The sequence below is a fragment of the Mytilus californianus genome, unplaced genomic scaffold (assembly GCF_021869535.1).
Source record: "Mytilus californianus isolate M0D057914Y unplaced genomic scaffold, xbMytCali1.0.p SCAF_8, whole genome shotgun sequence".
Taxonomy (NCBI): Eukaryota; Metazoa; Mollusca; class Bivalvia; order Mytilida; family Mytilidae; genus Mytilus; species Mytilus californianus.
The window spans coordinates 113,332,515-113,359,894 of NW_026262734.1; the positions used below are offsets into that span (position 1 = coordinate 113,332,515).

The following is a 27,380-nucleotide window of genomic DNA, read 5'->3' on the forward strand; positions in this document are numbered from 1 at the left end:
TAAAAATGAGTTATTTCCCTTCATACAGAAATGGATTAATTCATCAAAAATTTGAATTCTTGGAAAAAGGCTATATCTGACTAATGAGAAAAGCTTAAATCGTGAAAACTGAACTTGACCTTCATTTAAACACAGGGCCAAACATATCTTAATTTGAAAAATTTCTTCAAAGCGTTTTCATGTAAATGAACGGACACTGCTTGGCAGTCGCCCACCCGCCGTACATCGCCAAATCAATAACTGATTTTTACTTTGAAAATCCGGTTAAAAATCAAATATTCTAATACATAATTGATTTCAAGTATCACTTTTCAGCTCTAAATTTCATTTATAAAAAAGTATGCTTAAGAACTTAAGAAATATACAGCTTTAAATTGCAAATACTTTGCAAAACATTAAAGAAAAATGAACTAAATGCAACAGATTACTCATATGATTAAAATCAATGTAACAGAAAGAATATGGTGAATCAAAGAATAAAACAAAGTTCCTACGAACACTTGACAAACCCATTGCTTAGAAATTGTGCTTATATTGCTGTTCTTCATCTGAAGGTCACAATTAGGCATTCCAACTCAGAGCAAATTCTCATGATTAACTGCAAGTTCAAGACTGCCCATAGCACCAATCTTCAATGGCTGGATTATTTGCCTAATGTTGATAACATTGCATATTTGCACTTAACAAAAATGCAGGATAATATCAACAAATACCAGAATATTACAGACAAATTAAGAAGTCCCATAAATGCTGTCATAATTTGCCTGAAAATCTCAGAAAATACAAAGTCAATAAAAACAATCAGACAACCATGGGGCACTTCATAACATTTGCAATAATCAATGGATAAATGAGCACTAGATGAATGAGCACAAGATTATTGATCACATGATTTATGATTACATGATAGGTGATCACATGATTGATGATCCATTCCATTTCTTAATGATTACTTGAAAGACTGTTTGTGTAAGTAATTGACAATCTTCTGTAGAGTCACTTGGAGAATTGATCAACTTCTACTGGTTTAGCGACCCAATTTCCAATTCCTATGTCATAACAATGTTTTCTGAATGCCTGTTTGGCTCTTTGATAGTTTTTGTTCATCTGTTTGGCTGCTGAGTACGTAGGCACTTGTAGAAGTTGATGCTGGGAAGTCAATTTAGCTAATTCTTTATATCTATGAAGAAACCCAGCCTTACATAGACGACTTGCTTTTGAGGCTCCAGCTTTGTGGGGAGATCTGTAAAAGACATGTAGATATGGTACACACATTGTACATAATACATGTATATATATAAATATGTGCAAAGTACATATGTGTAATTATTTTTTTAGGTATGGTCATATATATTGACAATAGTAGTGACTGACATAAAAACAAGAAGGCTAAGAATTCGGAAAATATGAGACTCTGACAAGCATTATCATTGTTTCCGCTTGAATATCTGTATCACTTTCACTATTGTTTTCTTTGTGTTGTAATCTGAAACAACTTTATTCCCAACTAGTGGTTTTTTATATATTAAGAAGTGCTTGTAAAGGTTTCCATTGAGTATATTCATATAATACATCAAAAACTATTTCATCATCAACGAGGTAGTACATATAAGGAGTACCAGGCAATGTAGTGCAAATACACACCCACTCCTTATTTAATTCCATGCTCAGTGTATATAGTTAAATGTACTGACAACCAGGCAGTGACTGTCAAGTAGATCTGAAAATGACTGTAAAAATCAAAATAATACTGTTCCGGTCAAAATATTTAATCCTTTCTTATTACAATAGCTGAATAATATGCAACAAAAGTAATGAACAAAGGGATTGTAGTTAAGGTGATTGCAGTATAACAAACCCTCTGTGAGTTGGGGGTATACCATGGATTCATTATATTTGTTGAGTAACAGTTTTCATGGGATTTCTTTTGTAAAGGTGCACCACAAATTAAGTATACATTTTCTTTAAGCATGTTTGCAGACTTTGGCAAAACCATGAAATCAAATATTCACAAAAAAACAATTTTTCCCTCAATCCACGAAAATTTGTGCCCACGAAAATAACTGAATCCTCAGTAATTAAAATTAACTAAATACTTACATATGATCAGTTCTACCTTCCAGACCATCAATGACTTCCACTTCGTCCTCAACTGACCAGTCCATACACAAATGTGTTAAAGTTTCATCATGGTGTTGATATGGAGTCGACAAAGTTGTCAAGGTTGGATGATTGATGCGATATCCCTTAGGAAGGTCCTTTTCTAGGACATCATACACACGACAACACACAGCACGTGAGAAATGTCCATGATCATACTGACGACCTAAAAATATATTTCATGTATTAGTGTTCTTTGACTTGAATTGTATGCAGTTCAACATATGAAGCCACGGAATGAGCAACTGGCCTCTCACCCCTGACACAAAAGCTCAATTAATATAAAATTCATATCAAAGGAAAATTAGTATTTTTTATTTGGAAAAATAACAACTCTATAAACCTTCATCGTAAATACATCAGTTCTAGAATTATTACAGAACAAAATAATAACTTACAAGCAGGGTTTCTGCCGGACGTCAACTTTATTGCAATTTGCGAAAAAAAGTAAACTTGTGATGAAAAAATAAAATTATAGGCGAAAATTATAGTGAAAGAATTATATATGTTATAAGATTTGACGTCCATCTTGTTTATTTTTTCAGGATCATCTGACTTTTTCATTATCAATCAACACAATGCTTATTTTACCTTAAACTCGTCAAATGTTTTGATTTTGATAAGTTACAAGTTTTACAAACTGATATTATTAATTAGTTTTTGTAGATTTTTAATGATATAAATTGATTGAAATTTATACTAAATAATTCTCATGCAAGATTTTTTTTCACTACATCTTTTTAAAAGAACTTCTACCTGTTAAACTAACCTACAGTAATGGAAGATACATATGTGGGTTGTAAAAAGTTACTAAATAGTGCCCCTTGGACACCCACAACATTCCACAGTAACAGTTTATCACTACACGTCATCAGTAATAACGAATGATCACCACTTAGATCAGCCATAGTTTGTCGGGGTTCTTGGTCCTCTTCTACTGGTAAAACTTCACCTGTAAATATCAAAGAGAGAAAACATAAAACAAGAGCGACAACTCTAGATCATCAAATTTTAGAATTTGTTTAGCATTAGCATTCTAGAATTTAGTTTTTTTTTATACTTTTGTCAATGAAAAACCAGATTTATTTAGAGTTCTGATTGCCATGGAGATATATACCTGTAAAAGGTTACAACCTTCAATATTCTTCTTTCCACTGTTACATAAGGTAGAGTAATGACCATGTGATTGATTAATTGTTGTTTAATTTTCAGTTGCTGAAAATAATGCATATTCAGGAGACTACAAATTAAACAATAACTATGAATAAAATGCTCCGCATGGCAAAGCTTGATACGACCACAGAGGTGGAACCCTGAACAGTTGGGGCAAGTATGGACACAACATTCAAGCTTGATACAGCTCTGAATTTGGATTGTGATTAAATATTTGACACATTATAGGTTTCTGACACCGAATAAATAAGGTCTAAGAACTTTAAAATTTAAACATTTACCTATATTGGTCCAGTATCCAAAATCTAAAGACATTGTTAAATTCAGCATATCAAAGAACCTCGAGATTTCAATTTTTTAATTTGGGACCCTTTGGACCTCAATGTCAACTAATTTGATAATGGGACCCAAAATCCAAAATCTAAATACACAATAAGATTCAGTATATCAAAGAATCCCATATATTCAATTTTTGTTGAAATAAAAACAAAAATTTTGGATCCCATGAGCATGATGAGCCCAAAATCAAAAATCTAAATACATGTTTAGATTCAGCATATCAATGAACCCCATCGCTGCAATATAGGCTTTTTGTGCTGAGGCAGCGTCAAACAAACGCCTATCAATCAATCAATCTAAGAACACCAAGAATTCAATTTTTGTTAAAATCAAACTAACTTTAATTTTAAACCCTTTGGACCTTAATGAGAACAAATTTAAAAACCGGGCCCAAAATCCAAAATCTAAATACACTGTTAGATACAGCATATCAAAGAACCCCAAAAGTTCAATTTTGTTGAATCAAACAAAGTTTAATTTTGGACCCTTTGAACCCTATGTGGATCAATTTGATAATGGGGCCGAAAATCAAAAATTTAAATACATGGTTAGATTCAGCATATCAAAACCCCATTTTTCAATTTTTGTTGAAATCAAACAAAAAAGTTTCATTTTGGACCACAATTTGGACCAACTTGGAAAACTGGGCCCAAAATCCAAAATCTATATACATGTTTAGATTCAGCATATTAAAGAACCCCAAGATTTCAAGACTTTAAATTAAAACATTGAAATTTGTCAAGAAATAAGCAATTACTACAAAGTATTAGAAAAGTATTGTTTTGGGCCCTTTTTTTGGCCCTAGTTCCTAAAAGGTTAGGGCCATAACTCCCAAAATCAATCCCAACCTTCCTTTTTTTTGGTATGGAACCTTGTGGTACAATTTCATAGAGATCCATAGACTTATACTCAAGTCATTGTCTGGAAACCAGAAAATCAGAAAATCTTGTTTTTAATTCCTAAATGGTTTGGGCCATAACCCCCAAAATCAATCCCAAGCTTTTTTCTGTGGTATGGAATCTTGTGGTACAATTTCATAGTGATCTATACACTAATTCTCAAGTTATTGTCTAAAAACCAAATCTCTTTGGACGACAACATTGCAATACCATTATACAGCCGCAAATTTTTGCAGTCGTATAAAAACTCATATGGACAATCAGATAGAAAATAAAATAACATATTATTTCAGTGTTCAATAAATTATTACAATAGTTACACTAACCATCTTCATTCTTGGTATTAAACCAGCCAGGTAAATCTTCAGCAAAGTTTGGGAAGTGAGCTCCTTGTAACACTAACTGTTGTTTCTCCTCAGATAATGGTGTACACGGCCTGTCAAGGTTAATAAGGTCAATTACAGAAGATAACAAAAGTTTCTCCTCAGATAATGGTGTACAAGGGTTGTCAAGGTTAATAAGGTCAATTACAGAAGTTAACAAAATAAAGCAACAGCAACATTTGACTGTGATAAAGATTTGCATTCATATATATATCTATTTTGTGTAACATTTATTCTGAGTGGTAAAAGTTGTAATTCTTGAAGTGAGACTTTCTTTAAACACAAAAAAAGACCATCCCATGGACATGCAGGAATGTTGGGGTATGACCATTCAATAGACTTATCAATAATAGCCAATTTCATTTCAATAAAATCATATTTAGTTATTTATTTTTCTTCATTCAAGAATGATATTTTTTCTATCAAATACCTGTATTTGCTTACATCCATGTATTTGGACTCTGATGGATAGTTGTCTCATTGGCTATCATACCTCATCTCTTTATTTCTATTCAGCATGGAAATAATAACAACCACTAAGATGTTTTATTTCAACAGGTATTAAGTTTTGCTCCTGACATCAGCATAAAATCCATATAAACCAATCAGAGGGATTGTTACCAACAGGTGCACTGTTGAGTGCACGTGTTTACATGAAAATCAACAAAGTAACTATAGAAACCACAAATGATGGTTTGTTATAAGAGGTATACTGTTTAGAGTTCACCCCAGATCAGCATAGTAACCATAGTAACCACTGAGATGGTTTGTTATTAGAGGTGAAATATTTAGAGTTTACTTCAAATCAGCATAGCAACCATAGTAACCACTAATATGGTTTGTTATAAGAGGTATATTGTTTAGAGTTCACCACAAATCAGCATAGTAACCATAGTAACCACTGAGATTATTTTATATTAGAGGTGAAATGTTTAGAGTTTACCTCAAATCAGCATAGTAACCATAGTCCCCAGTTGGAGGGTCTGTTAAGAACAAGTGTAAGGTTATGTGTTCTTTTAACCTCAGCATACATGATGTCTCCAAATCCTGCTCAAAAATGGATAATATCTTGGCTCCGGAACCACCTTCCCAAAAACTCTTTATTTCTTTGAAAAAGTATCTAAAAATATCAAATTTATATAATGTATACAGTTAAAATGCTATAAAAGAATAAAATATCAAATTTTCATAATGTATACAGTAAAAATGCTATAAAAGTATAAAATATCAAATTTATATAATGTATACAGTAAAAATATTATAAAAGTATCTAAATATCAAATTTATATAATGTATACAGTAAAAATGTTAATAATGAAATAGGTAAAAAATCACTACACAAACTTTTAGATTCCAAAATCAAAGGAACAGTGCTTTTATCATTGTATATCACCTAAAAGTCACAGTGAGGCCTGCAACATTGAGCAAAACAATTTCACCTAACCCTTACTGCAAGTTCACGACAGCCGAAACCCCAGTTTGAGTGGAATTCTAGATGTCAATCATACTACACCTATGTACTAATGTACACAGCAACAGGTTTACATCAATAAATCCTAAATTATTTTAGGCAAAGAAGAACAAATAAGGTAAAAAATTGCCTAACAATTGCACTATACATACAGTAATAATACAAACATTTTTGTTGTTTTTTCAATCTACTATCACGTTCTATATCTATCATCAATGTACTAGTATAATCAAATCCTGTCTTACTGTGGATATTAACCAGACTCATGTTACAAGAATGCCAAGTTCTCTACATGCAGTGGTGTATCCAGGATAGGTCTTAGTCAGACATGGGGTCAATTACTTTTGAAAGTAATTAATTACATTCAATTACAATTACAAAATCTTCAATTAAATTACACATTACATTTGACTTTTTTTGACAATGTAATTAATTACTTTCCAATTACTTGGCAAATGTAATTAATTACTTCAATTACTTTTGAAAGGAAAATTTAGAACATGCATTTATTCTATCATATGTACATAATTATCATACATAGCTTTATAGAAATAACAAATGAGATCTACAGTGACTATTTTCAAATTCAGCCAGTATTAAAGAAGAGTAAAAGTTAAATATCTGGTGTGTTACAGGAATAAAGAAAAAACAAACATAAATCTGAAGTGCACATAATACTTTGTCTATCAGGAATCGTTAGGACTAGATGTCTGGTTTAATTTAATGCGCAAAATAATAAAAAGCCGTATTCAATATTTGGAAAATATTAAAGGGATACTTCGCAAAAAAATGAAAAATTGATATTATGTTGATTATGTATAAAAAACCACAAATTCATAAATATTAAAGTTTAATTCTGCTAGATAAGAGATCACCATCGATTTTAAATTTAGAGTATCACTTCTCCGCGTGCGGCCATTTTGACATCATCCCTGAATAGAAACCACGATATATCTATATACCACAAAGGACCAAAACAAGCAGTAACCTAACGTAGCCGTAATTGAGTGTCGATATCTTGTCAAGCGTACGGTTGTTTTACCCGACAAGGAAAGCCTAAACAGTTTCCCGGGTCACAAAAAAGATTATAATAGACATGGTTGTGCATGCAACCTTTCCTTACTAACTTGATACGGAAAATGTAATTATATATAAATTTTTTTGAATAACTAGTACTATGGTCTGTCGTTTTAAAACTGTTTTTTTTTTACTAAGTTTTTGAAACAAGAAATTTTAATGGAAATTAGTTAAAAAGTTCAAAGTGATAAATTAAGTGTTCCGTGTAAAAATGTTTTCGAAAATCTAGTGTGTTCATAATTCATTTATATGTAATAATCTTATTTGAATAAATTCGGACCTTCCCTTATCTGATCACCAGCATGGCTAAAGGAATTGTTCCCAGAGGTATTGTGAGTTGACACGTCCAGGTATTCAAGCGATTTCCTGTCGGGCTTTAAAACTCTTATTACACAATTACATAAAGCAAGTTCGTGCATCACTTCACCTCTGAGAGTATTGAGAAGTGTACACGGCCGATAACTTGTAACTTTCCATTTTGAAACTATCAGGTGAATATACATCTTTGTCTTGCGTGTCCGATAGTGATATGCTAGTCTTTACTAAACCATAGATATAATAGCCATTATATATATGACTAAACTCATACGCTTGTTTATAAATAACATTCATGGTGTAAAGAATATTTATGAAAATCTAAATAATTCCAAAAAAAGATTTGATAAAATAAAAATATATTTACATATTTTCCAAACGTAAATTTGGGAAAATGTAAGTAATTACTCGTTGTCAATAATTATGGACATTTTGAAACGTACAAATATTGATTTAACAAAATGTACGCACTTGTCGATCATTGGATTATACGCCTAGATAGAAGGTTACGGAACTATAGATAGTCGCAATTTAGAATATATACATGTATATTGAATATACGAGAGAAACATCCAAAACCAATCTGATTTAAATACAGGTCGAATTCTAAGTGTCTCATAAGTCTATTCTAAGGCTGGATATTTGATCTCTGTTTTTATTATGAATTGTTGTATATATATATTGTTTGATCAAATATGTGACACTATTATAAAATAATTATTTTATTTATTTTATTTATTTTGTTTATTTTATTTATTTTATTTATTTTATTTATTTATATCTAACTTGCTTTGGTTCATCGAAGTTATGCACATAGTAAAATCACAGATTTTTATTTCCATTAGATTATTTTGAACAGTTTAAGAAAGTCGTCATCATCTCAATGGTTGTGTATTATATATAATAATGTAATAATGTGAACATGGTTCTATTATACCGGTAGTACCTGATGTCAATTTTCCTGTTCCGACATGCATGTAATATATATGCCACTGGACGTACACTAATGATCCCCAAAAAGCTTATTTGAGAAATAAAGAAACTTCACTCCGAATAGACTGATAGTAGATGTATTAACGTCTGGTCAGCTAGAGGGTTGATTAATTTATTTAGTAAGCTTAAAAGGGAGGGGGGATAAACCATTCCTAATATTGCACTTATGCATAAAATATTAAATGAGAGTAATAAAAAAATATAAATACGAAAAGTCGCATATCTGGTAAAAAAAAGTCTCACTGGCAACTATAGAATTTCATGTACAATTGTCATTCTTAATCGAAATAACGGACAGTCATTAAAATACATGCATGTACACTTTGATAAAAAGGGGTGCTGCAGTTGCATATTATTCATCATAAATCTATTTCAAGTATATACTTTCCTGTCAATCTAAGTTAACGCAGATACATGTAACTTTACATCTCTAGTTAACGACAATCAACCATATAAATATTTGAATCTGATGTGACTTAACGTTCATCACTTTCTTTTTTCATCTTTTTTTTTTTTATTTGGGCAGGTACACAAACATTGTAATGTTAGATATAATGTTCCCAGGTTGGGAGGGGGCGGTGGTTGGAGGTGAAGTATATCGAAAGTTACAAAATAAGAACGTTGTATTTATGAATTTACATGAAGAATTCTGATCTTGGGAGTAGGTTTCTTTTTTTTTTCAAGTTCAGTGATTTAAATTGAGAGAAAAAAATCTAGTCAGAATTTAAATCGTACCGGCAATTTCCACCTAAGACTCCTCTAAAATCATGAATGGTCATGCTTCACAACAATCATCAGAATTTTCCTTGCATTGGTACATTCTGTATCGATAGTGATTTACCTTGACATTTCCGGGTATAACAGAGCTACTTGTATATTACCTGTATGTGGTTAGGTGACATCCCATGAGGTCTTACGTATACAGGTTCACATTTATAATGGTTTCTGATATAACAAGATTTTATGACATTCACAATTCTGCATGTTCTGTATACCAAATTCTTATCTTATTTTCAGACCAAACGAGGATGTGAATTTTTTCCAGGAAAAATATTGAGTATCAAAGTATCAAATTAATTTCGGGATTTTTTTCTTTCTTGGTATTACATCACAGAAACTTAAAGAATATACTGCTTGTCAGCTTTAGGTGTATTCTTGTCAGTTAAGACTGACATATATGTCTCTGGTATATAGTAGGTTTATGAATGAATGATAAGTCTTGCAAAGGTACAAGATATAAAGCACATTGAAAATTGATTCCGCCGGTCTGTCTCCATTCAAAAAAGGAAAGTTGACGTTAGATTGATTCTGTTATTTTTTTTAAACATCGTTGGTCAAATAGCTAAAGTATGTATACGTTGTGAGATTTTAAATATTTTAATAAGGGCATTCCCGATTAGGTAAATGTAGATCGCTGTGGACGGACCAAGCTATATTAACCATGTAACCGCGATAATTTTCTCTAAACATTGAAATATTCAAGGTTAATACCCATGATAATTTGAAAAAGTAAGTACAGTGTTTGGTTTATACGCTCGTTTTCGTGGGCCATTTTTATTTATATAATTATTTAATTGAAAGTAATTCAGAATTTCGATGTTACAACAAAATACTCACCTATCTATTTTAAAATTAAGCTTACGCAAAATATAAAAGATATACATGTATATAACGGCGATTTAGGTATTTTGCCACCTTATTCCTCCCCAAATAATTAATGTTTTTATCATTCATACGAAATGTTGTTCACACCTGTAACGGTGAACCGTATTGGCTAAAATTCACTGAGTGAAGATCAAAAGAATAGAATTACAGAATGCTAATCTTTTAATTACCTTGAATTTAACCACGCATTCAACAGGTGGTCACTTAGTGTCACAGTACAATACACATTGTATTTACACAGTACTAGTGGGAAATGTTTGCTAAACTGAAGTAAAAGCCTTCAGGTGAGAATACAAACATGCATTTGTAAAACAATATCAGTTATATATGTTTGTTCAAAATATCCGTCGGAAACAAAAAATCATAAAAATATATTCTATTGTATGATTTACTTTTATTACTATAATCATATCAGAAATCCTTTAAATATAAATCGTACATTTTAATTTTGAATGTTGCACGGCGGATCACTTTACTTTCTTAATTATTAGTTGGTTAATAGCTACGCCAAAAGTCGTCGATGCGCTATAAATCGCGTTATTAGTTGATTAACGAACAAGACTTACAACGAGATTTATTCACTACCAGCATGCAAAAAGACTTAAACTACGTCACATAAGTCAGGAAGTTGGAATAAATTAAATTATTTATTCCCAATTTTCTTCTTTATTAGTGTTCATATCCAGATAAAACTTGGTAAATATGTTTTTTATGGTATTATGAACATAATAAGATGAAAAGTAAAAAATCACAAATTTTCCCTTTAAATTTTGTTTAATTACCTATTGAAATTTTATGTTTTAATGTATTAATATTTCATTGAAAATGATACAAGATGAGAGCCCTATAGATAAAATTTTATTTTTTTAATTTGATCACAACTTATTAAAATTATTTTTCCTAAAGAAATGATTTAGGAAGTCTGACTTTTTTAAAAATATGATGTAGTTTTAGTCACAATTAATTAATTAAAAAAAAAATCATGTACCTAGGGGCATATTTATCTCTCTCTAATTGGCTTAACACCTGTTTAACATGCAAACATAACTGTTGTAAAAACAGTCAGTATTCTCTATACTACAGACGACAGACACACAAATGACACCCTTTTCTGCCACTGACAGCACACCAACAACACCTTTTTGTACGCATGGCAGAAAAATAAAACTCAAAAGCAAATTCAAATTTGCCGACAGCCCGTCGTACGTGATGGACGCCAGATATAATTGTATATAATATATAATCGTGACATATCATCAAATAAAACATATAAATCAGTAATCAATTGGCATTTTCATTCACCAATCATATCATTATGTACAAAACACAGCAAAATATCAAAATATTGGCAGCTGTACGTTTAATAAATTACCCCTCATTGATAGCCAAGGCCGACCAGGAAAAACCGTATTACGGAAACCTGTATCCGAATCAATGCTCGAGCCTATCTCAGGATAATGACGTCGGACCTCGTCGGTTCAAACAGTTAACAAAAAGCAAAAATATTTGTCTAACAATAGATATATAAACATCATTTAAAATAATGGAGTTTACTCGGTCAATACGACGGCTAGAAGTGAAGTTACCACACAAAAAAACACATTATATATGACCACAACTCAGCCCCCTGATTGGATAGATGTACATCGGCCTACCGAAAATTAACGATTCCATACCGAGAATACAACATTTTCCCGCTATACTGATCGAAACGCGGGAAAATATTAGTATTCTCTATACTACAGACGACAGACACACAAATGACACCCTTTTCTGCCACTGACAGCACACCAACAACACCTTTTTGTACGCATGGCAGAAAAATAAAACTCAAAAGCAAATTCAAATTTGCCGACAGCCCGTCGTACGTGATAGAAAATCAAAGAAAGGGGTAATCTATAGGCCTAATACCTTAGATATCTTCAAACGTTTCTCAGTGGAATCTACTATGTAACCGTCTTTACTGGAGTCAGACCTCCATCTGCCGTGCTTCTTTAAGCATCTGTCACTAACATCAGCGTTAGCCGCCATCGTGGCCCCACCGGATCTGAATGAATGAAGACCTATGTTTCCCTCTGGACAAATTGTCCGGATTCTCTTAAGAATTGACTCTCTAGCCGCCGTGTAACTTAGTTTTTTATTTTTTGTAATGAGCTTGCATGTATTACGAGATCTATAAATAGGCCGAAACAAATAACAGTTTTGCTGACCAGAATCACCAAAACCTGCTAACCTAGTGTATCTTATAAACATTGTGTAAGGACAAGCAGATGAAACACCCCTAGAAATCAAGACTTCAGAACTTTGTCTATATTGGTCGGTTTTACTTTTTTGAATACACAAAATTAAATGAGACTCGTGTACTTTAACATCACAAAAACGTAAGGAACTGACCTCATCATATCTGAGAAATCCTGAAAAACTCAAAATCATCATTGCCAAATCCCTTATAACAAGTAAATCTGAAGAATCTTTAAACATGTCACAAAGTTCAATTAAAGTTTCAGGAGTAATTGGATCTTTCTTTTCTGCCTTTTTTGATGCTACTCTTTTAGAAGCTTCAAGAATCGATGTTACGAAAGTGTTTGTTGTAGGATCATTTAGACCATTTATCTCATGTGCCCATTTAATACCATAAACTGCGTTAGAAACAGGGTGACAAGTTGAATTATTGTTCAATAAATGTGTTAAATACAGTGCAACATGAACTGGCTGAGCTGGCAAAGATTTGTGACCTTGCAAAGTAATGAAACGTTCCCACCGTTTATATGAATTAAAATATGATTTAATGGTATTGTCACTTTTAGAGTTGATCAACAGTTCACACATTTTCGGATAAAGCTCGTACATATAACTGCCAACTTCTATCCCACTGTCCTGGACGGTCTCCTCCACTGTACGGTCTAATTTAACCCCTGTCAAAATAAATAACGTCATAAGTATATTGCAAACTAAAATTCTATTCTTATAGCAATTAATCTAAATTTTAAGCGCTGTTGTCCAAATACTCCGCACTGACCTCTGCCTCTTTTAGTCAGATTTTCCCCTTGAAAAAACTTGCTATCAACTATGAAATCCTTAAAATTTCCAAGTCGATCCACCAACATGGGCCAAAATGGTGCCGATGTCCATTCCGGGATGACTAAAGTGCCATTACATTTTTCTATACTAATCTTATTTATTACCTTTGGAATCAAACTTGGTGGTGGAACTACCCAATTATTATGTCCACCCCATTCTACTGTAAACGAGTCTATCCCAGCAGTCCCGGGGCACCAAAACTTTGAATTAAATTGCTTGCACTTGGCATTGTAATCATGCGCAAACCTATCTATATCATGTGGACCCCAAACATGATTAAGGTACAGAAAAACCTCATCTTGTATTTCCCAGTCATCGCAATCTGTTACCCTACTTAAAGTATCTGCATACTGGTTTGTTTCTCGTGGTATCCAAACCAAGCTCAACTTAATTGCATTCTCTCTGCAGAATTCATCAATGAACAAAGCGATTTTGTGCAAAACCATCTTCCTGCTACCAACATTAAGTATATGTGTGATATTCAGGTTATCTGTGAACACTCTGATAATCTTACCAGTGAGAATATTGACAAAATTTATCAATATTCTTTTTACAGCCTCGAGCTCTCTCCAGGTCGAACTTTCGGACTGTTCCGTCAACAACCAACTACCAAACATTTCAAAAGGTTCGTCCTCTGAACCAGTGGTAACAAAACCACCGAAACCTGTACCAGATGCATCGCTGAACACATAATAATCTTGTGTTTCATTATAAGTCAACTGACTTAACCGAGATCCTATCTCGTTAAAGCTTTTAGCTTTATGTTCCCAAAAAGTGCATTCCTTGAATGCGTCCGTACTAACTAGTACTTGGGCGTTCCAACTTGCCCTTTGCAATATACATTGATACAAATACCTTGTTCTTAAACGTGCCTGATCTCCTAATACAGGCTGCATTGATATGATCTGTCCTACAATACTTGCAATGAATTTCACCCGGAAAAGCCTAATCCCGTAGTGAAATTGTGTCCTGAAAACTTCTAAAATTTTCAAAAGCTTTTCTATTCTTTTTTCGGTAATTCTTATAACCCCTTCTGTCATATCCCAATGAAAACCCAACCATTCTAAACTTTGAATAGGGGCCCAATTGCACTTCTCTGCTGCAAGAACAAAACCAAATTTCTCCAAATCAGAGTGAATTTTTTCGCTCGCTAACATAGCCTCTTTCATGTTTTTGCCCCCGCCGAGGCCATCGTCTAGATACATGACGATTTTTAAACCTGTACTTCTCCAATATTTGATAACCTCCCTGACTACCTTTGTAAAAATATATCCGCTAGTTGACAACCCAAAAGGCAAAACATTATACACATAATATTCATGCTCCCATTTGAAACCTAAATATGTAGTGTCTGCTTCAAAAATACTAATGTGATGGTATGCGCTTTTTAAATCGTAAGAGAATACAAAATCTCCTTTATCGTATAGTTGTCTAGCAGTTTTTGCATCTTCGTATTTGTGTTTAAATTAAACGACATGTGGATTGATATGTCTTGCATCTAATACTAATCTGAGTTTTGAACCTCTATTATGAGCTACAGTTAGAGGATTAACTACATATGGCTTACGAGACACTCGAGTAATACATCCTTTTTCCAGCAGTTTTTCAATCTCGCTCTTTACAAAATCGGGATTGTCTCGTGCCGATTTGTTATTTTGTAATTCAACCGTGCATGGAATGGTACTGAAAGGAATTTTATACCCGTTTGCTATAATGTCTATTACAAAATCCGTGGCACCTATTTTCTTCCATTCGCTCAAGCTCTCTTTTAAATGACCTACACCTGTACCGTTATTTTTTACTATAGTAGTAGTATGTGTATTGCTCATTGACTGGACATCACGTGATGTCTGTGTTATTGAATTTACATTACTCATTGAATAGAGTTCACCCTATGCTAGATCGGTCTCTGGGTGTGTATTCAGTTTTACGTTATCGATTTTACATATAGTAGTATCAATACTTATCTTGTGTTTTTGCTCTGCAGCAGACTTTGGACAATTCCTAATCCAGTGCCCGTACTCATTACAATGAAAGCATCTACCGGGTCGTACATCAGACCTGGATCCACCACTAACGTTCACCGGGATCGAATTTGCTGCTTTTGCTGGGGCCTGTTGTGTGTATGGCACGCTCTTGCGGTCTGGGCGTCTTTTTAACTTTTCCTTCTTCAGCTTGCTTTCTGCTCTATTTTGCGCTTTATACATCTTCTTTTCGTCCTCTGAGTCTTCTGCGAGTGGGTTAGTTACGTATTCATCTACCACGCGCCATCCCGCGTCTGATGAATCGGCAAGTTTTATCAGCTTTTGTCGATTTTTAATCAAGTCCATACCTTCAGAAATTTTTCTCTTGGCACTGTTAATGTTTGACTGCGTCAAATTGTCGGTCTCGAATTCGGCGTGTGCTTCTCTAATTTTAACGAACACTTTCTGGTTGTGCTTGTGTTGCTCCTCATTCCCCCTCTTTCGAAATTTGTAATTGTCGGTTAGTGATTCGTCCATTCTTGCTATTTGAGTATCTGACAGCACTTTCTGGTTGTCTTGTATCCTCTTTTGGAAACCCTCCAGACGTGAATCCAGTAACTTCGTCATGTTGTTCAACAACTGGTCCTGCGTAGATTGAACGGCATTTTGTACCTCTGTCTGAATAACTTGCTGTAAATTGGCGTCCATAAGTTTACTCGGTCAATACGACGGCTAGAAGTGAAGTTACCACACAAAAAACACATTATATATGACCACAACTCAGCCCCCTGATTGGATAGATGTACATCGGCCTACCGAAAATTAATGATTCCATACCGAGAATACAACATTTTCCCGCTATACTGATCGAAACGCGGGAAAATATTATTATATATAGTTTATGATAAAACAAATAGCCAGAGGTTATATTTATTGATTGACTTATGACCTTTCAAATTGATTATGTTAAATCAATGTCTAACAATATCCATCTGAATATACATGTAGGTAACAAGCTAATTAAGGTATAAGACACTGACTTACTAATGGTTTCTTTTAAATACAAATTATGGCATGTTTCTACAATTTTTTTTTTCTTTTTTCTTTTTTGTTTATTCATTACAAAATAAAGAATCTTCCATGGTTGTGTAATTACAGAAGGTATACTGTGTAGGCTTTGATTTGTCAGCTAACTACATTTGCTAAGGTCATGGCTTTTCATAATTTTTTGAGAAAACACAAGATTCAATCGTTCTGATCCCAAATTTCAAATGTAATTGAGTTGTAATTGAGAAGTAATTGTCAATTACAGACAATTTTGGCTTTGTAATTCATTCCTTTCAATTACTTGTAATTGAAAAAATGCTCAATTACACTTTACATTCAATTACTTGAGAAATTGTAATTACAAAATGTAATTACAGCCAATTACAATTACATATTTCAATTACCCCATGTCTGGTCTTAGTGGGTGTACACCATCCGTTTCCTTGACCAAACGAAGACAATCTCATGTTTCTCACAATTTTTATGAATTTATAAGCATAAAATTGCCCCCAAAAAAATACTTTGAGTTCCTCTGCTCGGCAGTATTTATTACCTTTTTTGGAATATCCCCCCCCCCCAACTCCCATTTCAAAATTCCTAGATCCGCCCCTTTACATGTAAACCAAACCTGTGTAACTTCTCTTCCAAAATTATTTGTGACAAAATTCAAATTCCTATTTCCATTCACTTAAGACTTAAATTTGAAAAATTAACACTCTTGTCAGACAGAAAAATAAAAGCCTCTTCAGGACAATATGTTTATAGATATATAGTCTTACTTCAGAAGTGCCCTCCTTGCCAACGCTACAGCATAGCTATCAATCAGACATCGTCCATCCAATGTCAGACTGTCCTTAGATAGACAACAGTTACCTGTGCCAAAAGCTACAACCTGTGGTTCAGAGTCACCTGAAAATGGACTTAATTTCAGACAGATATTTCACAAAAGTTATCTTTCTTGACTCACAAGTATATTAAAATATACCTTTAAAAGCCGGAGAGTTAAGACAATAAAACATTTGACCTGCATTTTTCTCTTATTGTAGGATCATCAACATTCCTAGTCCAAATAATTATGACGTCTTCAAAGGCTATTTTATTTTTTTGCTTTGACGCCTTACTGCGACGTCATAACGCCAAACTCATTTTTTCAGTTGGACTTTGAGAGAGAATTTACTGCTTTATTAAAACGTTTAGCTGATTTCTACTCAAGATACTTGACTTTAGGAGTATAAAATAAATTTTTGCACCAAAATTTGACGGACCTGAATTTCCGGATAATATAAAACTTACGATCCGGAATTTCGGGTCTGTCCAATTTTACCAAGTTTGGTCCAAAAATTTATTTTATACTCTCCTAAAATGAAATCAGCTAAACGTTTTAAAAAAAGCAGTAGATTATCGTCCGCTTCGGATGGAATTGTAACTTATTTTATCATTTCTTTGGGAAATTATTGCAAAAATTTTGCACTAACAAACGTATAAAAGGTAAAAACATATAAAAGGTAAGCATTTGTATATATGCAAAAATTTCTAGCCATCAATGAAAATTTTATGGCTAAATTGGGTCTCAAAGTTGAGAGCAAAATTCCCTCTCAAAATCCAACCAAAAAACATGGCTTCAGCGTTATGACGTCGCAGTAAGGCGTCAAAGCAAAAAAATAAAATAGCCTTTCAAGATGTCATAATTATTTGGACTACAACATTCCTAATGTACAAATTTTCTTGGATTTCATGGTTATATGTGAAATACAAATTCCTTAAAAAGCAGATTTCGTCAAAACTACAAAATCAAGTATCCATGAAAAATATATTTTTATTTATGCATTAAAAATAAGTACCAACACAAAAATAAAATGAATCCACATTTTCTTAGATTCTCATAGATAACAGAGCTACTTCAATTTTATCTTAATCAATTACAGTAAAAATATAATCTGAGGACTTCCATCTTTGACAGCTGATGGTTTCTTCTTGAACTTACTCAGTCATGTCAGTAAGAGTGGTATCATTAAATTTCATGTGTGCGTGGATGGAGTTTTGATCTGAACAAATCGCAATTTATTAAACCCTAGATCTGTATTATCATGTGTTGTGTCTCTTTTTTTCATGAATTTTGCTAGAATATATGAGCCAAAAGTATACTGTGTCTTAAGAGAGCTATGGGGTATATTTTAAATGAAACTAGTATGTTTACTTATAATTTTCTTATCCACTTGGGAAAATGCTTTGCAATAATTCATTGCTAATACATAGCATTTGTGAAAGAGTTTGTGAGTGGAGTAAATGCATTGATACAAAACTATGACATGCATTGCAACTCAGAAGTATTTTCCATTTCCTCAGCAGGGGCTGATCCAGCCATTTTAAAAAGGGGGGTTCCCAACCCAGGATAAAAGGGGGGTTCCAACCATACATCCCCATTCAAATGCATTGATCGTCAAAAAATAGAGGGGGTCTGGATCCGCCACTACTCAGGATTTTGAAAAAAACTTTTAGACCATTCCTGAGTCTAGTCTAATGTATTGAGTGGCCATGCCATTGTCTTCTTTTACCATAGCTCTCTTAAGTAGCAGTATACTTTTTAATTGCTAAATACTGTGATAGATTGTTGATGCTTAATGCCACTTTCAGTACTATTGGCTATATTGTGATGGTAAGTTTTTATTGGTGGAGAGAGCCAGGGTGCCCAGAGAAAACTGACAATCCTACTCAATTAAGATTGGAGTCGAACCCACCTGCCACATGCAGGGTTTGAACTCACAACCTCAGTGTTGACAGGTGAGTGATACAGTAGATAAATTACTCAGACCACTCAGCCACCAAGGCCCCATTTAAATATGAGTTATTAAGCATGGGCTGCCCACATTGGGCAATTGGTAGTGACAGATTCCCATGTAGTTAATGCTTTATTCTGCAAAGCCACAAACACAGAACTTCAAAGGTACCCGTATGTAAGATAATGATAAACAGTTTTCAGAGATCAATCTATTTTGTATTGAAGGGATTCATTTTTACCTCTCTTTATAAGAAATGCAGCTAATGAGATCTTATCGTTGGCTATTTCTGGAACATCTTTTAGTTTCTCGTTTAACACTTTAAACGACAGTTGAGCTATTCTGTCCTCTTCAATAATCTTATTTACAGAAGGGTATGTCTGAAAATATAATGTACGAATTGATAATAGATATTTACATTTAATTATAAATGTCTTTCCTGAAAGATATAAAGGCTGAAACATAAAACAAACATATATGAATAAAAGAAGATGTGCAGTACCGGTATATTTCAATGAGACAGCAACCCAGAGACCATAAGACATCTAGAGGTCAACATACAGTCATCATCAATAGACATGTGTCTATATTCCTTGTGGATAGTTATTTCCATGGATAAAAAAAGGTGTTGTACACAATCATGGACTTGAAATAAGTGTGCCTACAACTAATCATTATCAATTAAAATATAATGTGGCCATGGGAAACAGATGCCCCGCCTACATAACGCAAGAGCAGCATCAGTAATTTCTGAATAAAGCTTAGAATTAATTACCCTTGTTTTAGGCTGTGGATGCATTAAAGAACTGTACTGGAACCATCCACTGTTTGCTTTCTATCTTGGGTTACCTGGAAACCCACCAGTTGAGGTATTTCTCTTAGTATCAAGGGGCAGAACTCCAGAGGGACAAAAATATGATAATAATTTTCAAAACATGTTCCTGCTAAATCCAGTTATCCTCTCTCATGTTCAGTCACTAATTTACTTGGGTAAAAAATATTCCCATATTCTGTTTGCTTAGATATAAGAAGATGTGGTATGAGTGCCAATGAGACAATGACTAGCAGACATACAATAACTATATCTCTTTTGTTGTTGCCTGACGTTTGTTTTTCATTTATTGCTTTATGTTGCGTTTACACATTACCATTTTTCATCCGATTTGTTACCATCACCCAGGTTTATGGTACAACGTTCTGTTCACACGGTGCAATATTGGCTGAAAAAACATTAACCCTTACCATGCTGTGCCAGTCATATGACGGGATTACCCAAACCACCGTGATTTGGCTCCAATGGCTCTCCACACTTTTAGAGGTCAACTTTATGATACTTATTTCGAAATTGATGCATGTTCCCTCACCCTGAGGCTATCTATTGTCATGTTTCTCATGTTTAAGTTGCATTTTGAGCTCAATCACGAACTTGGAAAATTGAAATCGGATAAAACTAGTTTTTCTGGAGGGGTGGGCTTCCCTTCGGTGTCTTACACAGGAAGTTCAGAGGCCTAAAACTTTCAAAAATAGTGTAAACCCGCAGGCATATATCTTATGATCATAATTATTATTGAAATTTGCATAGGAAACGACTACTTCCGGTTTCAGGTCCAGTTGAAGCCAAAAATCGGAAAAAAAATTGTGAAATTCCGTATTTTTGGTCCAGATGACCTTCTTTAGACTGGTGTTTCCAGATCAGTTTAACTCCAACCTAAGAACTGTTGGGGTTAATGTGTTTACTGGGGTCCACTGTACATGCAGACTACAGCTGGATACCTATATCAGCATCCCTCTGTCTTTGGGGTCAAGAAATAGGACGAAAAATCGTCAAAATTGACGCTTTTTGCACCTGATGACCAAATTTGCATATAATTTGCATATTTTTGCAAATAAACGAAAATTAGACATTTTCAGAAAACAATTCAGATGGTAAGTGTTAAAGGTAAAAAATCAGATGGAAAATTATACTGTGAAAAAACACCTTTAGCATAAATTTAGGCACTTGGATTTCTCTACTAATTTTTTCATATTTTATCATGTCGGTGCATTTATAACTGACTAGAAAATATTGGTATTGCTTTATTTTGAAGGCAGCATTGTGGCTTATAGTTGTTGACATCCTTATTATTTGGACTCTGGTGGATAATTGTCTCATTGGCAATCATATCACATCTCCTTATTTTTACATAGGAAGTTTGAAATATTTTACAATAGTATGTTAAAACACAAGTCTTTTATTGTTATTTTTTTTAAGTATAAAATGAATTCCCTTTTATAAGTGGATAAGAATTTTATGAGAATTTATATGAGACTGTATAAGAATTATGTTGCAATTATAATATGCATGAGTTTATAAAATAGGTTGCATTTTATCCAGACGCCTTTAAATACCATTTTTTTAAGAAATCTTGGACTCAGTTCACAAAAATCTTCCGATAAAAAATACTCACAAGTTTATAAGATGCTTTTTTACTAAGGTAACTTAGTTGCATGTTGCTATGGTAACTTACATTATTTATATAACATGTATAAGTTGGTTGTTTCTAAGGTAACTTTCATGAGTTTTAATAAGTTAGTTGTTACCATGGTAACTTACATTAGACTGTATGAGAAGTGATAAAGCCTCTGATACAGCTTGGTTCTTGGCATCTTTTTTAGTTCTGGCACTTTCTTTGGCAATTAAATCATCATCCACATATACCATGGCCTCAAATCTGACAAAACAAATTGAGACTTTTTATGCATTTAATATGGTCTAGTAATTTTTCTGAATCTTCACATATAGTTTGAGATCTGGTATGACTTATTTACATTGTCACACGGTTGTGTTTGTTATAGGTGAACAACAAGGCAAGAAGTGGTAAGTTTGTTAAGAAATAAAACAAAAATGCAGGTGTTGATGTGCTAAGCATTTCCCCTCTTGTAAATCAAAGTATCAGAAAACAAAAAGTAGGTGACTAAACAGATCTGAAAAGGGTACACACTTTACAGATAATCTCTGTTGAGCTGCTGAAGTCTTTCTGTACAGTATTATTGGAAGCAAGTGTGACGAAAAATTTTCAATTCATTAAACAAAATTTTTAAATTCCTTCATCAAAATTTTCAAATTCAACTGTCAGCAAATAGAAAGAAGGTATTACAAAGATATGAAAAAGTTCACACGTAATATCTCACTTGTCAACCTGATGACCTAATTCTGCTTGGTAGTTTCTTAGAAAAGTGTAACAAAAATGTTTGTTGACAAACGTATGGACAGACAGATGGACAAAAAGATTGTAAATAGAACTTTTAGAGTAGGGGTAAAATTTTTGTTCATTTTCATGTTGCGTTGGTGCAGTTGTAGTGTAGCCCCTTGTCAAAATACTGCATCAGGTGATTTCCTTACTACTAATGTAACCAATCAATACCTTATCATTACAGTTAAAGAGTTAACGATTAACCTGTGCATTAAACAGCACCATTCCTTTACCTACCCAAATGGTCCAGGATGATCACTGACTTCTATGTTAAATGGTACTCTTCGTTGTGAACAGTATTCTTGCAGCTGTTGGACTGGTGTTTTCTGTAAAGCTGCTGCTGCTTTGGTCTGTGAAGAAATTACTTAATCAGTTAACATGGTGATGTGGCTGCCAAGAAAGTACAGATCTCTTGAAAGTGGAGCTGCTAAGAAAGTTTTGGGAGAGTGTGGCTGTCAGGAGAGTAAGACTGCAATAAAAGTGTGGCTGTCAGGACAACGGGTTGTCACGAAAGTGTGGCTGTGATGTGACTGGCAGAAGAGTGTTGCTGCCATGAAAGAGTGGATTTCAGGTAAATGTGGCTGTCAGAAGAGTGTGGCTGCCATGAATGAGTGGCTGTCAGGAAAATGTTGTAACCATGCAAATGTGGCTGTCAGAAGAGTGTGACTACTATGGAAGTGTGGCAGGAATGTAAGGCTATTAGGATTAAATGCCCGTGTTTATTAATGTCTTTACTCTTTTTGTTACTGTTAAGTGGTTCATTTACACAAATCTTATATTTTGCAGTTTCTATCCTGTTCACTAGCACAGGTTTCTTTTTGTGTTTTTCGAAGCTGAAGTCTTGATCTTCTTTTAACTGTTTGTTTGTTACAAAGTAGGAAGATATGGTTTCTCTAACCTGAAATGAACACTATAGAGTAATACATTTACAATATTAGTACAGCATAAAAGCTTTCTAACATGTAAAATCTGTCTTAAATAAGTGACCTAGAAGATAAATAAAACGTTTCTTTTATTATCATGCTATATACAATAAAGCAAATATCAATAAACTTTTACATTGGTTGCAACATAATACAGCCAAAATAAAAATCTATTTTCAATTTTCTGACTCTCAAATCCCTAATTGACAGCAGTAGATATTCAAATAGATTAACCATCTAAGTCCATCTTACATACAAATGTATATATACTTAATGGCCTTTTCACTGTAGATTTGGCCATAAAAAAGAATATGTTTGTTTTCCCTTACCCTACCTACCCAGAAAATAGCTGCCTAGTCAAAATCTTTTATTGTCCTGATGTGAAAAAGTTTTTTTTTAATCAGATAGGCTTGAAGACTAAAAAACATCTGACATTTCATTTTCTCTTTTCCGAAAAAGAAAAGAAAATGCCTACCTACCTGCACACTGTCTCTACCTTTGGGTAGGGTTTGGGCAAACCAAAATATTTTTAAGTGTGGCCTTGAAAAGAGGTGGTGTCTTCAACAAGACACATATACCATGTATATGTTCTTACCTCAGCCTGTGCAGTGAATGGTGCATTGACACATACAGCTCTCTCATGACCATCTTTCATTACTATCTTTCTTCCCATAGAATCATATATCACATTTCCACCTGTTTCAGATAAATAGAACAAACTATTGTAAATTCAGAAATTATTGTGTGCATCTATTATTGTGATTTTCTAAGAATGGACAAAATGTGAGATAAATTATTGTGATTCCAGGAATATCTGTCATGTCTGTATACAGACATACAACACATCTTTTTATATCTATGTACAGTATGTATGTATCAGATATCAGAATGTGAGTTTTTATTTTTGTGATACTCACCCAGTCGCATTATTTGCATTAATAAAAACCTCATAATAATTTCTGAATTTACAGTATATAAAAAGCAGTATTGTCCACTTCCTTGTTAAGATACTTGTAACAAATTGTTTCTGATATGTCTAAAGGTCTACATTATTTAATATCAGACTAATCTGATTACTTTTGTTTAATGTTCATACCTTGATTCTGTATCATATACAACTGAATTATTAAATTTTCAGGAATACATCTCGGTACTTTGATAGTATTTCCAAACGAAGGTTCTGGAGGCATTTTAAACAATAATTAAGTATGTACATACAAAACTTATGATTTATCTGGGATTGCTATTCAAATATCTGTGGGGAGTCAAAAAGAAAGTCTGTTTTATGAAAAAGAAGGAGACACTGTCTAAACAGGAAACTAATCAGTTGGAGTATAATTTAATGTTAAATGTGTCTCCGTATTGTAAACTGTGCATTTAAAAATTTAACATCACATTCATCAGTACCAGTAGTCTTGGGAGGGGAAGTATGCGTAGTGTTTACCCTTGTAATTTTTTTAAGGATGGAGGATTGACAGAAATAAAGTTAGTCATTGACTTTGATGACAGATTTTTTTTTATAATAAGGAATTTCAAATTTTGAATGATGGGGGTGAACATTAACATGATTAATATGAGGACCCTGACATGCACCAACCCTCTTGGTAAGATGCTGTATAAAACTCACTTTCTTCTTCATCTTGATGGTGATCTTGCAGACCTAACAGTATGCTCAGTGCTATATGTGCAGCATTGGTTTTAGCCTCTTTCTTAGTTTTTCCAACCCCCTGTGGGAATTTTTTCCCGTCCACATCACATTGGCTAGCAAATGATACACTAAGTGTTGGTACAGTAACTGCAACTTCTCTTACTTCTAATTTCCTCCGTTGTAAGGCACAAAATTCATTCAAAGCACTCACTGGATGTTTAGCTCCACTCTTGAAATCTCTAACTAACTCTGGTGGAATCTATTAAAGATAGCAAAAGATGTACAGATAATCAAGACAAAAACAAATTAATTTTATTCACTTTATATGTGCTGTCTGAAAGTGTATAGATGTAGTTGTTTATTTGTTTGTTTGTGTAAACGCCACTTTCAGCTACATTTATTTACTTGGCTGGGGCTATTTCTTATTGGTGGAAAAGGTCAGAGAATCAAGAGAACAGCAGATCTCTAGAAGGAGAACTTAGTTATAATCCTTGTCAATTACGTCTTATAAAATCAAAGACTAGTTGAACTCACCTTGCCACCAGCATGATATATGACCTCACTATGTCAGAGTTGACAGGCTAGTGTGAACTACTTAAGACTACTCAGCCACCCAGGTCCCTGGTTCAAAGTAAATAGTCAATGTACTTACATCTTTAGGTATTTGACTGTTAGGTATAACATCTTCCTGTGTTACATCAGCTGGTCTTTGATTGAGACCTGGTAAATAGTCAATGTACTTACATCTTTAGGTATCTGACTGTTAGGTACAACATCTTCCTGTGTTACATCAGCTGGTCTTTGATTGAGACCTGGTAAATAGTCAATGTACTTACATCTTTAGGTATCTGACTGTTAGGTACAACATCTTCCTGTGTTACATCAGCTGGTCTTTGATTGAGACCTGGTAAATAGTCAATGTACTTACATCTTTAGGTATCTGACTGTTAGGTACAACATCTTCCTGTGGTACATCAGCTGGTCTTTGATTGAGACCTGGTAAATAGTCAATGTACTTACATCTTTAGGTATCTGACTGTTAGGTACAACATCTTCCTGTGTTACATCAGCTGGTCTTTGATTGAGACCTGGTAAATAGTCAATGTACTTACATCTTTAGGTATCTGACTGTTAGGTACAACATCTTCCTGTGGTACATCAGCTGGTCTTTGATTGAGACCTGGTAAATAGTCAATGTACTTACATCTTTAGGTATCTGACTGTTAGGTTCAACATCTTCCTGTGGTACATCAGCTGGTATTTGATTGAGACCTGGTAAATAGTCAATGTACTTACATCTTTAGGTATCTGACTGTTAGGTACAACATCTTCCTGTGGTACATCAGCTGGTCTTTGATTGAGACCTGGTAAATAGTCAATGTACTTACATCTTTAGGTATCTGACTGTTAGGTACAACATCTTCCTGTGTTACATCAGCTGGTCTTTGATTGAGACCTGGTAAATAGTCAATGTACTTACATCTTTAGGTATCTGACTGTTAGGTACAACATCTTCCTTTGGTACATCAGCTGGTCTTTGATTTAGACCTGGTAAATAGTCAATGTACTTACATCTTTAGGTATCTGACTGTTAGGTACAACATCTTCCTGTGGTACATCAGCTGGTCTTTGATTTAGACCTGGTAAATAGTCAATGTACTTACATCTTTAGGTATCTGACTGTTAGGTACAACATCTTCCTGTGGTACATCAGCTGGTCTTTGATTGAGACCTGGTAAATAGTCAATGTACTTACATCTTTAGGAATCTGACTGTTAGGTACAACATCTTCCTGTGGTACATCAGCTGGTCTTTGATTTAGACCTGGTAAATAGTCAATGTACTTACATCTTTAGGTATCTGACTGTTAGGTACAACATCTTCCTGTGGTACATCAGCTGGTCTTTGATTTAGACCAGGTATGTATCTCTGGGCAGTCTGGGAAGCTTTAAACATTCTTTTATCTAAAAAAAAATATTCAGTTAAAAATGGAATATCAAAATAATCATATTGATAAAAAAAAAGATAAACTAAATACCATACTCAGAAAAAATTAAATTAAAAATCTGAATAATGTATCCTACATTGTATATAAATTGTTTGGGCTGAGATTGCATATAAATTGTCTGGGCTGAGATTGTATATAAATTGTCTAGGCTGAGATTGTATATAAATTGTCTGGGCTGCGATTGTATATAAATTGTCTGGGCTGCGATTGTATATAAATTGTCT

The 27,380-nt window shown here is 33.6% G+C and overlaps 1 protein-coding gene and 1 long non-coding RNA gene across 3 annotated transcripts; one reads left to right on the forward strand and one right to left on the reverse strand.

Moving 5' to 3' along the window:
* Positions 1-917: 917 nt before the first annotated feature.
* Positions 918-27,106, reverse strand: LOC127710770 (adenosine deaminase domain-containing protein 1-like). The gene is made up of 12 exons (XM_052216728.1): positions 26,997-27,106; positions 25,128-25,407; positions 24,096-24,196; positions 22,815-22,927; positions 21,938-22,055; positions 19,586-19,724; positions 17,347-17,476; positions 5,898-6,074; positions 4,898-5,007; positions 2,930-3,112; positions 2,101-2,326; positions 918-1,243 (listed from the first exon to the last, which is right to left on the reverse strand). The coding sequence occupies exons 1-12, from the start codon at positions 27,102-27,104 to the stop codon at positions 997-999; spliced, it is 1,932 nt and encodes a 643-aa protein (XP_052072688.1). The 5' UTR covers positions 27,105-27,106; the 3' UTR covers positions 918-996.
* On the forward strand, positions 26,353-27,122 carry LOC127710771 (uncharacterized). 2 transcript variants are annotated; one of them, XR_007986323.1, is made up of 3 exons: positions 26,353-26,375; positions 26,928-26,975; positions 27,068-27,122. It is a non-coding gene; the product is annotated as an uncharacterized LOC127710771 (long non-coding RNA). The 2 variants fall into 2 exon arrangements; XR_007986324.1 differs by lacking the exon at positions 26,353-26,375 and adding an exon at positions 26,629-26,651.
* The last annotated feature ends 258 nt before the right edge of the window (positions 27,123-27,380 follow it).